Here is a 17,685-nt window from a genome sequence, read left to right as displayed (position 1 = left end):
AAAGCACAGAGGAACATACACAATGGGGAACAATCCACAGTGAAGGCTAGTTTTTCAAAAAGTGCACTTGGTGGTCAAGTGAAAAATGAAGTAACTGGATATTTCATGTTAAGTATTCTGAACAAACTTTTTCTAATTCAGTTTGTTGAACCCAGGAAGTATTAGAGCACTTCTATCACATCTAGCATACAGACTGCATAATGACAGCCAAAAGTCCTTTCATTACCATTTTCACAAATACCTAGCTTCTCTTTATACAAGAAAGTATGTCATTTAGCCGGAGGAGTAGAATGACAGGCAGCCGGGATAGATCATGGTGATGATGATGATGATGATGATGATGATGATGATGATGATGATGATGACGATAAAATCAAATGCACTCTGTACTCTTCTAATAATTATTCTTCATTGTTTAATACTGAATTGTGCAGTTCTTGTCTTCTGACATTTTACAAAACAAAACACACAAGGTCATTTGTTCAGGTGATGATAAAGAATCAGATATTCAGCAACACAACAAGATCTTTACTATGTTAACCAAAGAAATGTGTCCATTTCAAACCAAAAGCAGTCACTCTTGAGAGTCCCCTCATGCTGGGGGTTTTAGAGAAAATCTGATGTACCCAATATACTTTGGATGCTACAGAATATTTGAGGACACATGTTCAATTTAGAGCAAGCCATAATTTTTTTTCAGTCTTTTTAGGTCTGAAAGTAAGGAAGGGATGAGCTGCTTGGGATAAATTATTTTCCTTGTAGTTTCTTTGGATTTCAGAAAAAGCCTAAAGATAATTGAGGGTTAGTCATTTGTCATTATTCAGTGTATTGCCGGACAATAACCCATGTTTTAATTAAGGTGCTTACTGATGAAGTCTGTTCCTTTGGCAGGTTTTCAAGGGTGTTATGATCTGATGAAAATGTACAATTGTTCCTATGGCAGTAGAAAATAATGAGATAAACATTAACTAGACATTTTAGATGTAATACTGTCCTGGTTTTAAAAGACAGGTGTCTGCTAAGGAAGACAGAAACCTCCCTTGAAATGGGAAAATGTAAACCACCACCCCCCCAAATTATTAAAATCGTCAAATCAAGGTGCTCTCAGGCAAAGATACGGGAATAGGAATAACAGTTCTTTACAAGGAAACTTAAAATGAAAATGCAGTAGTAGAACAAAAAATAACTGCAACCAAAAAAAACGCCGCCCCAAAAAAAACCAAAAACAAAAACAAAAAAACCCCACTGTCAGAGCAAGAATACAACCTGACAACCCTGTTGGTCAGTCAGGGTGTTGGTAGCAGTCCCATTAAATGGTGGCTGCAGTCCTCCTGGAGTGACAGATGTGGTTCTGTTGAAGTAATGACCTCGTAGAAGGACGTAGCTTTCCTCTGAAGGTCTGGTGGTGTAGATGGGTCTGGTCTCTCTCCTCTGGGATCCAGTGGAGAAAGGCTGCTGTGATGTTTTGAGTCTCCAAAGATATCCAGGTAGGAATGCTTGGCTCCTCCCCCTGGGTGGAGCAACTCACAATGGGATGATGTAATTTTTCAGTCATGCAGTGATACTCAATGGCCCATTAACAGAAGATATCTTCTTGGAGGGAGGATGGGTTGTGGAAGAGATAAAGAACACTGTCCCATCTGGTTTTAACAGATAGTAATAAAATACATGCTTTTGGTTACATCTTGCACTGCAACCCAAGAATACATTGTAAGAGTTGCTTCTTTTCAGCTTACTACTGATGAATTTAGAGCATGAAAAATTAATGCTGTCATTTCTTGTAAAATTCATGCAACAGACATTATTACTTCATATTTGAAAAGGCCATGTACTCTGTTAACTTGCACTGGAAATTTAGGCCTATGCTGTGAATTTCTGATTCAGCTTGACTTCATAATTCTAACAGAGATATGTACCTGTACTGTAGATCTATGAGGATTCCATTGTTCTTCAGTCTGTGTTCAAAAGTGCACGACAGAAGATAGCCAAAGAAGAAGAAAGTGAGGATGAAAGCAATGATGATGAAGAAGAAGATGAAGAAGAAGAATCAGAATCAGAATGTGAGTCCCATGCTAGACACTGACAAGCAAATATATTTGGGGATGGAAGAGCAGGTTTTGCTGCTTCTGCACGGAGACTGATTATAAGTTTCTATTTTCCATTGGTGGAAGTAATTTCTTTATGAGGTTGTGTTGGTGTAACATTGTTTTTGTCTTTCAACTGGGTGTTCTGGCTTACTTCTATTTAAACTATTCTAAAGCCAGAAACAAATTAAAGAGGTGCTTTGGGGGTGGCCATAATTTATTAGCCCTTATAAGCCCTTCAGGGCCTCTTCATGCTGTTTGTAAATGGATGTGCCGGGAAAGGCTAGAGACAGTCTTTATCAGCAAGTGGTCAACCTTCAGGCATGATGTGACATACAAAGTCCATTACGTGGTTAGGAACCAGATGATGTTGAAAACACTCTTCAGTATGACAAGAACTAAGTGAAACTCTGATTGCTTCAGAACACTCATTAAGTTCCTACAGATTTGGAAACATTATGAAGTGGAAAAGGATGGATTCCTTCATTGCACTTTGTGCCATCCAGTACATCTATCCAGATTCCAGCTACCCCTTTTCTCTGGTTACAGAAGCTGTTGGCCCTGAGCTACCCTTCCAAGTGTGCATGCAGCTTCAGTAGCTCATTTGGAAAGGAGTGGATATTACGGAATCAGAATAACATGTTCTTTAAAAAGGCGTCCACTTAAAATTCACCAGTATCCTCCACATAGCATTTTTGTACTTTAAAGTATGAAAAAAAAGGTCTTTTTATATGAAAGCTAGACATTTCTATAGTAATGAAGAAAATACTTCTAAATTTATATCTTCTCTTTATACTATCATATACTACCTGTGAACAAGAGACAGCATTTGAAATTGGTAAGTGAATGTTATATTAATGTACACTATTAAACTTTTTGCAGCAAAATCAGTGAAAGTCAAAATCAAGTTAAATAAGAAGGATGAAAAAAGTCGGGAGAAAGGAAAAGGCAAGAAGAGGCAAAGCAGAGCAAAAGCCAAGCCTGTCGTGAGTGATGATGATAGTGATGAGGATCAAGAGGAAAATGTAAGTTTTGTTCAGTGAGACTGTGGAAGTGGTTGCAGTGATTACATCTCTGCCCTGTCCTGCTTGCTGTCAGAATTCTCAACTGTTCATGCTTAAGCACATATTTAACTTGTAGTGATCATCCTGAGAGAATTGGGTGGGGGTGTTAACTGTATCTGAGTGCACTTACGAGATCTGGTCCCAGTGCTGGAAGACAAGAAGTCTAAGAAGTTTGCATCTTATTTCTTCAAGCTATTCCTACATTCATTGAACCTTTAAGTCTCATGGTCTGTTCACTTTTTTCCACAGATAAAAAACTTACAGCTTGATTATTTTTTACCTTTTTTTTTAGTGGGTGCTTCTATTATTGCAACAAATGAAAATAGATGTCTTCCCAGTTGTTCTTAAATGTCTGGATAGAAAGAAAGAGCTGGTATTTCCTGACTCTCTGTCTTTCCTGTCTAAAGAAGTCTACAGCAATTAGATGAAATTTCATGAAAGAAATACTAGATAACACAGTACCTTTCTTCAGGCTATCTTGATTTGTCAGTTTAATTGTCATATTTCTTCCTTGTACTCCCTTTTATTTTTCCTTCTTTAACAAATTCCACAGAATAGCCGGAAAGAATTTCTGACTTGTCTTGTGTCTCTTACCTCTAGGACCAGTCGGAAGCAAGCGGAAGTGATGATGAGTGATCCATAGGGTTTATTTTCTTGGCAGAACTGACCCCTTCCCCTTCTCTTCTCTTTTCTCCTATTTTACACCCAGTGAATTCTTTTTGTCAAATAGACATTGGGTTGTTTCTGTATTCTCATTCTCTATAAATTAGCTTTAGGATAGTGCCAGACAAACATATGATATCATGGTGTAAAAAAAGGCAAAAAAAAATGTAACATATTGTGACCAAATGGGCCTCAAAAAATAAAAAAGAAACCTTTTGAGGGAAAAATGTGGGTTGATAGTATATTTCTATGGGCTGGTTTTGACTTGGTAATGGTTTGATTGTGCCTGGTTTTATCATTTGATAAAGTTTTTTTTTTCAGTGGCATCAGAAAGGCAACAAAAAAAAGTCTTTTGTAGCATTGATAACCAGGAGAAGTCATTAAAAACCACTGGTTATTTTATTTTTCATCAGGCAGTTTTCAAATTTTTTATTTGTCCCGTATTGGTTTTTTACACTGTGGTACATATATGCGACTTTGTTTAATAGCTTATAAGTGTTCAGTAGTTAGCTTTCATACATCCTGCCCCATATACGTTTTTCCACTTTACGCTTGATGATCTTCAGAAAAAGGCTTTTTGAATTGTATCAAATTTATGTCTACTGTAAACTTTGCTTAACTTTTTTTTTCTCTATTAAAAAAGTTGGTTTAAAAATGCTATTGAATATTGCAATCTATATAGTGTAACGTATGGCTTCTTTCATCAGACTGATCTTCTATGTTACCAATGTGGATTATCACCTTTTCCCTAAAGTGTACTTAATCTTTGCTTTCTTTGCACAATGTCTTTGGTTGCAAGTCATAAGCCTGAGGCAAATAAAATTCCAGTAATTTTGAAGAATGTGGTGTTGGTGTTTTTCTAATGAAGAGACGGTTTAGTTCAATAGATGCAGCCTTGTTCCACAAAAATATCTGCAGTAGCAATGAGAGGGCAGGAGTGTCTCCTGTAGAGAGATCTACTTTGGCCCTTCCTGGATGCAAAGATCAAATATCATAGAAGTATCTTCTGAGATGGAGAGAAGATACACAATACATGTTAAAGAATAATAATATTGAAGGAGTAGACTGATACCTTGAAATAAAAGCACAGTTCATTACTTAATTACAATTGAATGATAAAGCAATAAAATAAACTTCTTTTTTTCTTTCAGGAAATGTATGTCTATATGGCTTAATGGGCATGAATACAATTAGTTATGCAGGCAGTCAGCTCACCCATTAGTCAGTTTATTTAAAGTCTTATCTTGAGGTATAACAATGGTGATGCAATAAGATGTGGTAAACATTTGAACTATAAATTTGCAGTTAACACTGCTGCTCTGCAAAACCAAAACTTAGATTTCAACACATATTGCATAAAAAATGTACAAGCCTAGAAGCCTCTTTGTAAACAGAACATTTCTTTGTTATATGAACTTCTGAGAGTGTGTCTGCAATAAATCTCTTCGTTCTGCCTTGCAGTGTGTTAACTGCTTCAGATTTTTGTAGCTCATTTGAAGCGATCAGTAAGTTGGATTGGAACCCATTTGCTTATATTAGCCCTGCACTGAGAGAAGTCAGCTTTGCTTAGCTTCAGCAATTTCAAGCATCTTATTCCTGGTGTGGCCCCCATCTGAACTGAAGACTCAGTATTTCACAGAGAAGTATCACTGATCTCAGAGGCTCACATTGATAATATCAGTGTCTGAAGCAGCATTGCGAAGAACAAAGTCCTGGTGGACACCAAGTTGAATGCCAATAACAATGCGTTATTTTGGCATAGGAAGCATCCTGGACTGTATTAGGAGGAGTGTTGCCAGCAGGTCCAAAGAGGTGATCCTTGCCCTCACCTTAGCACTGATGAGATGTATCTGGAGTACTGGACTACTTCATCCAGTAGTGGACTCCAGCTGAAGAGAAGACGTGTACATTCTGTAGAAAGTCTAGTAAAGGGCCACTGATGTAGTTAAAGGACTGGAGAATATGACATACACAGGGAGTCTGAGAAAGCTGGCACTGTTCAACATGAGGAAGAGTGGGCTCAAAGGCACCTTGTTGGTGTGAATTAGTATTGGGAAAGGGAAGGTGCACAGAAGGCAAAGCCATGATCTTTTCAGGGCAGGACCAAGAGGCAGTGGGTGCACACTGAAACATGGGCAGTCCCTATGAATATCATTTTACTATGAAGGTGAGTAAGCCCTGGAACAAGTTGCCCAGACAGCTTTTGAAGTCTCCCTCGGAAATACTTAAAAGCCACCTGGACGTGGCCCTACTTGAGCAGAGGGATTGGACCAGACGACCTCCAGAGGTGCCTGCCAGTAGTCCTTCCGTGATTCTGTGACACAGGATAGTTTAGTTTTCAGTGACAGGTTGATGAGACCATAGAGAAATGTTATATTTTCACTGCAAAATGAACCAAGTCTTCTAACATGTTATACATGACAAAAAGCATGTGGCAATAGACTCCCATCACTGCTGGCCTAGGCTGGATTTAAACTGCCAGCTTGGATATAAAAGACACAGTATCATATTACCCATCCCTAGAGTCCTTGATGACTTTGCAGTGACCCAGTTTCATTTATTTTTCAAGAATTTATTATTTGCAGATGAGCATTTATCTAGATAATAAAAATTAACTAAGAGTACAGCATTTTTGTTGAAAGTAGCTTTGGGTTTGGTCAATAACCCAAAGTCTTTTGATGATACCAGTTTGCATGAAGAAATACAATTGAATTCTTAGCTGCAGTTTCTGTTACCAGGTTTAGGTAATTTCAAAATATTTTTGGTTTCCCTTCTGAGTTTCAGAAAACCCCCAGAACTCCTGCAATTATTTTTTAACATTAAAATAAAGTAGATTTAAGATGTAATCCGTGCTCATGCCTCCACTGCAGTTGGTCCTGTTATTTTGCTTAGGATTTGAGTTCATTTCTACCACAGCAGAATTTTAATTGCTATCTTGCTGTTTCTCTGTATGAATTTACTGTATTTTTCAAAACAAGTTGTTTTCCTGGCAATCTTAGCGCATTACTGTATGAAAAAAAGGTACTGGGAAAATTGTTATCATGTATAACTTTCCAAATTGTTTACCAAAAAAAGGAGATAATCTTTACTTAAGGTATGTACAAATTTGTGTTTAAGATGGAACTATTTTCTCTCTTACAGAACTCTCACTTTAGTACGAAGTGATGAGCAAAACATTCAAAATACCTTTTGGACTGTACCTGAAAAAAAACACAATGCTACTGTCCATATTGAGGAAATTTAGCTCATTTCCTGCCTTAATTTCAAAAATAGTGTAATAAAATTGGAAATGGTGTAGGTTAGGCTCTGATGAAGACAAGCAAAGTGAAGTGAATAGCAAGATGTTTTCTTGATGCATCAGTTTCTCCTGGGAAGTAGGCAGCAGTGTAAGTGGGTCTGATGAAAAACATTTAACAACTTTTATACATTTCAGATGCTATTAATAATATTTCGTTTCCCCTCACATCTTCTGAAAGAACTAAAGAAAATACAGAATCTCGTTGATATAAGTGGCTTCTTCCTGAAATGTGTCTGGTCAAAAAGTGCAAAGTTATTTTTCAGTCCCTCAGCTCATGAATGAGTCTGGCAACTCAATGGTTGTGGAGGCTTAAAGACATGGCAAATGCTGCCACAGCCTCTGTGCACACTGAGACAAGGGCACAGCTGATGCAGTGGTGAGCCTCAAAGTTGTGTGCAGTTATCACTTTTTCATGAATGCTTGGATGATCAGGTTTAGCAAACACATAGTCTAGTCTAGAAAACAGGACACAGAGTATTAAGAGCAAAACTAGTTTTTTATGAAGGGATTTTTAGGCTGGTGTCTTGCTTTCCCTTCTGTTCATCCCCTGAAGAACTTCTAAAATATTTTAAAGTTCCTGCAGTTTTTGAATAGGGACTCCAACTGTATGCTGAAACATAGTTCACAAAAGGAGCTAGGAAAAGTAGTTTATGTGATTGTTTTGACCTTGAAGAAGAAGGGAAATTAGGTTCAGGGCAGGCAAAGAGGTGAGTGATACAGAATTTTGACTCCTTTGCAGTTACTTGTGTATAATTTGAGGAGTCATTCATCCCTGAACTCTGTGCTGAAAAAAGGTGTAGAAGTAGGTGAGAAAAAAGCAATGAGCAAAGGGTGTGAAACAAGTCACCAGTCAGCATTTACTTAATTCTGTTTTGATGAAACTAAACATTCCATTCAGTGGGAACAGAACTTTTGGGACTGTACAGTCATGTGAGTGTTTAAACAGCAAGGGCCATGTTTGCACAGGGGGTAACTTTGTTAATTACATTGAAATGAAAATGCCATGAAGGATTATCCAGAGGCAGTCTGCCTATTCTCTGTGAGGAAAGTCAGAAAGAACATACTATTAAACAGATGTTTAAGCATGATATAAAACAAAAGTTAACTGGAAGTTGATGCATCACTCTCTTATTTCCTCTTAACAACTGAGAGCTCAGGTGAGAGTAGGTTGTTGCAGACACACCAGTATTTCTTTCTCATGCAGAAGTCACATCTGCTTTCCAGATGCTAGTCCTTATCTCTCCATTAGCTTGATGAAGATTGTCAGTGTGGCAGGGTTTACCATATTTTTGGCTCTATGTTCACGCAGAGATGGGTATGCTGAATAATATGTTGAATTCTGTGCCTTGATCAGACACTGTTATGTATTCTCCTGTTGTTGTTGTTAAAAAGAGCTTATATTTCAATCTGTATGGTGTTTTTTCCCTTTCTTGTTGTATTTGTGACCACATCAGACAGTAAGAACAAAATTCGTACCCAATTAGATGATGACAGCTTCTGTTTTCTTCCCCTGTATGCCAAGTTGCTGTCAAAAAGGCTGAATCACAACAAATTACTGCAACATGAAGTTACTATGTTTCCAGAGGGACCAGAAAACTTGTATTGGAGATTTATACACAAGACAAGGACCATTTTCATGACAACTTCTAATTTAGATAGCTGCTTCCTGGGTTTGTTCTTGGTATTCAATGTCATGTTTTCATGCACGATTCATTGTTGTGATGACATGTGCTGGTGTTCCATTACATTTGTCACTTTTAGTGATATAAACTGTTTAAACTATGTACTGCATCATCTGCCACCTGGAAATACAAACTTTATGTCAACTATTCTCATGCCAAGAGGTGGAGATAAAATCAAGAGAGGACCCAATATTAAGACATTAATTCATTGCAAGAGAAAGAGAACTACTTATGTACCAAATGTATTTTTTTTTTTTTCTCTGAAGCAGACATGACTCCTAGTAGAGGTGAATTTGTATCCACTTGTACTATTTGTATTATGGTTTATACTCCATTTTACAGTACTAGTATCTGTTAAGTGCATTCCCCTTGGGCTTCCATCATAACTGCTCTCCATCACCTTCCATTGGAATAAATTTTGTATGTACTTGAGTGCCTTACAGACTTAAAGAAGTTAGTGCTTAATTGTGCAGCATTACTTCCCATCTCCTTTGTCATTCTAACATGAAATGAGAAAGAGAAGGAGGAAAAAGGCATTGCCCAATGATTCAATTAGAATTTCACTTTTTCTGAGACCAGGACAACTTGTTTCTATTAATGCTGTTGTCTGCTGGCATAACCCTAGGGACATGTTAATGCTCCTGCACTTTTAGAAGTTTCTTTGAGCCATTTTTATGGTCAAGGAAGAAAGAAGTGAAGCTGAGCATGTCTGACATTCTGCAGATGCACAAAAGAAGGTAAGTGTTCCATGCCAGTGCACTTAAGCACTCAGAAAAAGTAAATGAGTATTTAAAGCTTTGCAGTTAAGTTCAACTGCATGAGGGGCAGTCTTACCAAAACAAGAAACAACATTTTACTTCTGCTTTAGAAAGCCTTACTAGACCAATTTCCACTGCTATATTGCTTCATTAAATGTAACTTTTTGTTCAGCTTCTTCATGCCATCTTCTATCCTACTGTTCCTGTGTGATAGTAAAGATTTAATTCATAGTCATTTTGAGTCATTACAGGAAAATTATTCATCCTGGTGGTTGGCCAGTGTGATGCCTGTCTTCAAGAAGGGTCAAAAGAAGATCAGGGGAGCTCTGATCTCAGTGCTGTGGAGGGTTATGGAACGAACAGATTGTCTTGAGTGCTGTCACACAGCATGTACAGGACAACCAGGGGATCAGACTCCAGCAGCAGAGGTTTGTGAAAGCCATGTCCAGCTTGAACAAACTGATTTCCTTCTTTGACAGGGTGACCCACCTAGTGGGTAAGGGAAAGGCTGTGGATATCATCTATATGGAGCCTTTGCCAGTGATTCTCACTACATTCTCCAGGAGAAGCTGTCAGCCCATGGTTTGGACAGGTGTATTCTGTGCTGGGTAAAATCCTGGCTGTATGGCTGGGCCCAGAGATCAGTGGTGCAAGGAGTTACATCCAGCTGGTGGCCAGTCACCAGTTCCCCAGAGCTCAGTATTGGGGCCAGTTCTGTTTAATACCTTCATCAATGACCTGGATGGGGAGATTGAGTGCACCCTCAGTTTGCAGATGACACCAAGCTGTGTGGGAGTGTTGATCTGCTGGAGGGCAGGCAGGCTCTGCAGAGGGATCTGCACAGGCTGGATCATGGGCCAAGGCCGTGCTGTGAGGTTCAACAAGGCCCAGAGCTGGGTCCTGCCCTCGGGTCACAACAGCCCCAGGCAGTGCCACAGGCTGGGGCAGAGTGGCTGGAAAGCTGCCCAGAGGAAAAGGCCCTGGGGGTGCTGGTGACAGCAGCTGAACAGGAGCCAGCAGTGCCCAGGTGGCCAAGGAGGAGCTGGATTTGGCCCTCAGTACCATGTTCTAGTTGATAAGGTGGTGTTTGGTCAAGGTTGGACTCAATGATCTTAGAAGTCTTTTCCAACCTTAATGATTCTATTACTCTGTTAATTTTTTCACTATTTTTAGGGAATCTGGAGGATGCATAGATGCTGTTTATCCAGTCCATACCAGAATCAAAGTACTTTGCAATAGTGTTTTCTCTAAGATGGATAGGTTAAACAAAAAAGAGAAAAAAAATAAAGAAGAGGTGGCTTATCCTAAATCTGGTGAGTTGATTATTTTTCCTTATGGGCAAACAAGTTGGAAAGGCTCTTACTGTCTCTTTTTCCAGACAGTTTAAAGCACCCTCCCTGTTTCCAGAACATAAATGCCAGGTTCAGCTGACTTGAGACACAGGCACCAAGCTGTAGGTTAAGGGGAGAAGGCTGAATTTATTCTTCACAACCACTAAAGTGATGTGTTTTTTCTTTCTGCCATGCAGTGATTCTGTCATTCTGACTACCTCTGAGGCTCATGCTCTTTGTGTTTTTCCATGTGCCATGTTTAGAGTTCTCACCTGAGAGACATTGCTAGAAAGATAAATGAAACTTCAGTGCGCTTTTTTTAACCTTAATAATATATAAAACTACAGAAAATACCCTTCTGCAAGGGCTGCATCCACCACAGGTCTAAACATTTTCAGGACAGTCACATGTATTATCTTTTTGCTCACAGAAGGGCTGGAGTGTATGGAGCTCACAGTTATCAATGCCACAGTTACAGGCTTCTGGGTAAGGATTACAGGGCAAATAATGCAGATGTCATCATGGGAGTCTGCTATAGACCCAGCCAGGACAATGATGCTGATGAATTACTCTTTGAGGAACCTCTAAATCAACTGCCCTTGTTCTTATGGGGGGTTTCAACTTGGCAGGAAACATCACACAGCTGGCACAAACGGGTCCAGAAGATTAATGGAATACCTGGATGACCACTTCATGATACAGGTACCAAGAGAGCTGGCTAGAAAAGATGTGCTCCTCGATTTGTTCCTTGCCAAACAGAGGGTTGTGTTTGTGAAGTGGAGATTGGTGGCCATCTTTACCACAGTGACTGTGAATCAGGCTTAACATCTGTTGACAGAAGGAAAAGCACCAGCAAAACCTCAGCTCTCGATGTCAAGAGAGCAGACTTCAGACTGCTCAGGGAACAAGTGAGTAAGGTACCCTGGGAAAATGCTTCCACAGGTGCTGGGGCACGTCAGTGCTGGTCACATTTTAAGAACCATCTTCTAAGGGCACAGGAGGAGGCAATTCCCAAATGTCAGAAGTCAAGCAGGTGAGGCAGATGATGGCTTGGCTGAGCAGGAATCTTCTTTGGGAGATAGAGGAAAAAAAAAAGAAGGTGTTGGCTCAGCAGAAGCAAAGTCAGGTGATGTGGGAGGCATGCAGAGATGCTGCTCACCACTCCAGGGAGAAAATCTGTCATGCTGAAGATCCACTGCAGTTGAAACTAGCCACAATTGAGGGGAGAACAATAAAAAGAGGGTGGGAGTTTATACATTAATAGCAAAGGACAGTGGAAAAATAACATTATCCTGTTACAGGATGAGGACTCTCACCTCACAAACAGGGACATGGACATGGCAGAGATGTTTAATGCTTTCTTTCCCTTTGTCCTCAATGCCAGTGGTGGATTAAGGGGGCCCAGTGCCCTGAGCTGGAGGACAGTGGCAGTGAGAATGATCAACTCCCAGCTCCCTGTAAATCTCTAGGGCCCAATGGAATTCATCTGAGAATACTCAAAAGAGCTGGCTGATGTCATTTGTAAGGTCTACCTCCGTTTTGGAACAGTCTTAGGAATCCAGACAGGTCCCAGCTGCTTGGAAGCTGGCTGACGTCCCAGTTTTCCAGAAGAGCAAGAAGGATGAGCCTGGAAACTCCAGGCCTGGCAGTCTCACTTCAGTGACTGGTGAAATTATGGAGAATGCTATTCTGGGAGGTACTGAAAAACACCTGAAGGACAATGTAGTCATCAGTCACAGCCAGCACAGGCTCATGTCAGAACAGTCCTGCTTGTCAAACTTAGCTTACTTTTATGACGGAGTAACACAACTACTCGATCAAGGGAAGCCAGTTAATGCAATCCTTTTGGATTGCAGTAAAGGTTTCAATACCCATCCCTCACAGGATCCTTCTGGACAAAATGTCTGGCACACAGCTGGGTAAGCACATAGAGCAATGGGTGAGCAACTGGCTCATGGGTCAGCACAAGGGATTACAGTGAATGGGGTGAAACCAGACTGGGGACCAGTCACTAGTGGGGTTCCACAGGTCTCCATCTTAAGCTCTGTGTTCTTCAATGTCTTCATTAATGATTTAGATGCAGGACTGGAAGGGACATTATCTAAATTGGCAGATGATGCAAAACCTGGGAGGCAGGGTGGCCCTACAGGTACACCTCCATGAATTAGAGGGCTGAGAAATTACCAATCATACAAAGCTCAGCAAGGGAAAGTGCCCGATTTTGCACTGGGGATGGGGCGGCCCTGGATGTGCAGAATCCACTGGGGAATGAGATGCTGGAAAGCAGTGCCACAGAGAGGGACCTGGGGGTTCTCGTTTGAGGCAAACTGAACATGAGTCAGCAGTGCCCTGGCAGCCAGGAGGGCCACCCGTGTCCTGGGGACATCAGGCACAGCATCAGCCAGGCAAGGGAGGGGATTGTCCTGCTCTGCTCTGCTCTGGGGCAGCCTCACCTCGAGTGCTGGGGACAGCTCTGGGTGCCACAATAGCCTAATGTAAAGCTATAGAGTGCCCAAAGGAGGGCCACAAGGATGGTGAAGGGCCTCGAGGGGAAGCCTTGTGAGGAGCAGCTGAGGTCACACAGTCAGTTCAGCCCAGAGGACACTGAGGGGAGACCTCATTGCTGTTATGGCCTCCTTTTGAGGGGAAGAGCAGGGGCAGGCACTGATTTCTTCTGTGGTGACAGTGACAGCACCTGAGGGAATGGCCTGGATATGAGTCAAAGGAGGTTTATGCTGATACCAGGAAAAGGTTCTTGAAGGACTTGATGATCCTTGTGGGTCTCTTCCAACTCAGCATATTCTGTGATTCTGGGATATAGTCCCTGGAGAGAAAACTAACTCAAAGCTCCTCTAGGTGAACATGCTTGCCTGTCTGAAGCATGAGGATTAATAAAGGGAACACCCTTTGAGTAAGCCCAGCTATGTGAGTGGGCAGCTCATCCCCTTTCAGGGTTCAGGTGAGCGCAACCATCTCATCCCCACCTGTGACATCCCTGCTGAATTCAGCAAATAGCCATAGTGGCTGTTCTGCCTTTGTCACTGCTCCTTGAATGAGAGTGCTGCTTGTTTCCTCCAGACTAGTTTTTTAATATATGATGAAAGATTTCTGGCCCTTGGGAGCAGTTGTTACCTCATTGGTAACAACTGGCTTCCTCACTGCTTCCCAAGAGTTCCAGGAGAGGTCCATGTATGCTTTCCTTTTCTATTGCTTGCTGCTGTAGATCCTTCAATGTAACTGTGTGATCAATCAAGAGTTACATCACATGAATCACAGATGCTAATCCTACAAAATAACAAAGGCACCATCTACACTGTGTAATGGTGTCTCTCATCTCTAGCCACCTCACCATTCTGAAGTCCATCAAGTATTCAACTAGGGGTTGTTCAGCCTTTGGAGTCACTGAGCAAAAAGTCATCTCTGGTTATTTTTAAACTTTAGTTACTTCAGCACAGTAAAATTTTTTTAACTCATCTCAGAATTGTTTCTGTCCAGACACAGGATACTGTGCCAGACAGTGACAGCTTCATAAAAAGATAACTTTAAACTCAGAAAAATACCTACCATACAGAATTCACAGTTATCTTTTCAAAAATAAGAGATTATTCAGATGAGACCACTTTGCACTTTGTTTCTCAAAAAGAGAGCAAACAGGCCTCTGAGAACTTGCCAAGAGAGTGTCTCCAGCACATCATGCATCCTAACCTTCTATCATCACTCTCAAACATCAGCCCACACCTCGGTCTTGCAGCATACTTTGATACAAAGCCCTGGATCCATCACATGAGAGGCCTGTTTGAGTCTAACAAGGTCTAACAGTATACCACGTGTTGTGACTACAGCATTCAGTCTTGAAAAATGTTGCAAAGAATAGGCATGAAATTTCAGTACCATTTTTTAAATCTTAGTGTAGAAATGTACAGAAATGGCCTTCTGTGAAAAGTGTAAACTTTTCCAGGAAGGTCGCACATAATCTTTTTGCATGTTCACTGATGGGGCTATTTTTCCTCCTAGTTTTGCCTGAAAATATGCTCTGTCTCATATAAATGTAGCCATTGCCTTCTGACAGCTTGACACCCAGTAGTCAGTGCCAAGGTTTGCACTGGACTCAGTTGTATCACAGAATCAGAGTATTCTGAGTTGGAAGGGCCCCACAAAGATCATCAGTCCAACTCTGAAGTGCATGGCTTGTCCAGGGATCCAGCCTGTGACCTTGGCATTATCAGCACTATGCTCAACCCATTGGCAGCAACCCATCAGCTGTGTCCTAAATTATCCCTCTTTGCAGAGGATTGAATTTTTCCTTTGAGATAGCAAGGACAAATTGACTTTCCTGAGGGCAAAACTGGGGAGACTTCTAAAGGCAAATGAAACTCAGTAAGAGAGTAATGAGTAGACAGTATCAAAAGCACCTATTTTCACAACAAAGGAAGTAATTTTTAAGGTCTCTACTGAAGCCTCTCTTGTTCTGTGACACGAATTAATTTCAGCCTGATGGCAGGCAGGCACACCTTTGGAGGACTAGGAGGAGCCATGTTAGTCCCATGTGAACCCTCTGAAAGCCACCTCTGGCTGACATGGTCTTTCTATTCTGGCAGGGAGCATCTTCACTAATGACAGCAGCGGGAAATTTGCTTTCTCAAGCAATTGGTCTTGACCAGGTCAAGTAACCTTTGCCAGCGGGGCTCCAGCTTGGGAGACCGGCAGGTAGAATTAATACTGAATTAAATCCCTGGTCATATTTATGTAAGTCTTAATGATTGCACAGATTATAGCAAATTGCAAATATAATGTTTGTTGTGAGAGGTGCAGAGTTGACTTTTCATCTTTTGCTTGTAAATGACTGGATACCCATGCAAATATTTCCAGATCTGAATGGGAGAAACCACTGTCACAGGCCGTAGGAATATATTGCTCTCTAGGCCCCTCAGTCATGGACCTTTTTAGATGTCTAGTGCTTCTCAATCACTGTCAGGTTTGCACTGAGGTACAGAAATTCAACAGGAATTTGAGTTACGCTGTCAATACCCAGTGTAAACAGTAAGTAGATGACAAAACAGTAGTAATCCTTGTATGCATAAATCCAGGCTTAACTTCTATTTCCTCCAGCTTGAGCTGGAGCAACCATTAAGCTACCAGGTTGCAGATCTTATTATTGTTACTTGGAACCTTGTAGTAACCTGTTTTTATTTTTATTGAACAGTACTTTCTTCTAATTCACATCTACATGACTGCTTCTGCTTTCATTTGAATATTATGTATGTGGTCCTTCACTTTTGGCTTTTTCATGTGTCATTTGCAGACTCATGCAAAAGCTTTGAGAGGCAGCTGTCTGTGGTGAGGGTTAAAGTTTGGTTTGGGATTGGGACATATGCTGTCCCTAGATGAGTGCTGTGCTCTTGCCAGCTCACATACTTCAGCAGAGTGTTGTTGGATCCCAAAAGTCCTGTTCAAAGTACCCCAAGGTTTGGAAACTAATATTTCAAAGCTGTAGGAGAAATGGGAAAAATAATAGTCAATTAAAAAAACCCAGAAAAAACCACTCTCTTCAAATACTTACTGAAAGGCATTAAAAATCTATTACAATTGGAAATCGGAATATGTACATGCATGTATAAGCCCTATTAGATAATCATCTTGCTCCACCCTGGATACCAGATTTACATCCTTTCCTCTGTTTATACTTTTTGCTAAATACCATGCAGTTTAGTTTCCCTTCACAGGCTCCTATGAGCTTTTAGAAAGTTAATTTTGACTGATTCTTCTCACTGACCTTCTTTCCTCCCAAATCATCAGAAGGCAATTGTAGCATATGACACTGGGTCAATATGTCAGGCTTTCCTAAGTGGTCAGAAATCCTTTACTGCTACAACTCCAGATAGTCTGACACAACCCTAAATTAAAAAAAACCAAAAAAAAACCAAAAAAAAACCAAAACAAAAAAAAACCCCCACAAGAAACCAAAACAAAACAAAACAACCCCAGCAGAACTGCCAGTGGCATTTATACACTTATATGACATTTATACACTTATGTTACACATTTATACAACATGAGCACATGCAAACTGACACAGGTGGAATCATTAGATGCTAGAAAAGACATTTACCTTTTGCTTTAGAAGAACTTAATGGAAAATTTTAAAAAGCAGTTTAGAAGTCTTCTTACTCAGCTGTTAGCTTCAGTGTTTTGCTTATGTTTCACTGCTTGGGATGGGATGAGAAGGAACAGAACAGAACAGAATAGAACAGAATAGAACAGAACAGAATAGAATAGAATAGAATAGAATAGAATAGAATAGAATAGAATAGAATAGAATAGAATAGAATAGAATAGAATAGAATAGAATAGAATAGAATAGAATAGAATAGAATAGAATAGAATAGAATAGAATAGAATAGAATAGAATAGAATAGAATAGAATATTTCAGCTGTAAGGGACCTACCACACTTATCTTGCCCAACTGCCTCAGCACCTCAAGGCTGGTCAAAAATTAAAGCATATTGTTAAGGATGTCATCCAAATGTTCCTTAAACAATGACAGGGTCAATGCATCAACCATGCCTTCTAGGAAGCCCATTCCAGGATATTGTTCTTATGAAAAAATGCATCTCTTCTCTAAGATCTGAAAGACCAACGGAGAGGGGACCTCCCAAGAATCCTTATATCTCAAGCCTGATGGGAATGCCTGAATGATGTCAAAATGCAAATAATGCCAAAGAATATTGATTTAAGCAATAAATAAACAATACCTTTAGACATGTAGGTACCTTGCTTTTTTGGGGTTTCAATAGGAGAAATATG

At 40.3% G+C, this 17,685-nt stretch overlaps 1 protein-coding gene across 8 annotated transcripts in view; it reads left to right on the top strand.

Annotated features, from left to right (window-relative positions):
* The window catches only part of SMARCA2 (SWI/SNF related BAF chromatin remodeling complex subunit ATPase 2), a 118,712-nt gene extending 114,063 nt beyond the window's left edge, over positions 1–4,649 (top strand). For all 8 annotated transcript variants that reach the window (XM_086869057.1, XM_086869063.1, XM_086869062.1 and 5 more), the window contains 3 exons: positions 1,928–2,060; positions 2,967–3,109; positions 3,749–4,649. In XM_086869057.1, coding sequence (XP_086725183.1) covers positions 1,928–2,060; positions 2,967–3,109; positions 3,749–3,784 — 312 coding nt within the window. In that variant the 3' untranslated portion in view covers positions 3,785–4,649. The remainder of the gene's footprint in view (positions 1–1,927; positions 2,061–2,966; positions 3,110–3,748) is intronic.
* The last annotated feature ends 13,036 nt before the right edge of the window (positions 4,650–17,685 follow it).

The sequence above is a fragment of the Cyanistes caeruleus genome, chromosome Z (genome assembly GCF_971803275.1).
Source record: "Cyanistes caeruleus chromosome Z, bCyaCae1.hap1.1, whole genome shotgun sequence".
Classification (NCBI taxonomy): Eukaryota; Metazoa; Chordata; class Aves; order Passeriformes; family Paridae; genus Cyanistes; species Cyanistes caeruleus.
This window is presented reverse-complemented; position numbering and strand designations above follow the sequence as displayed.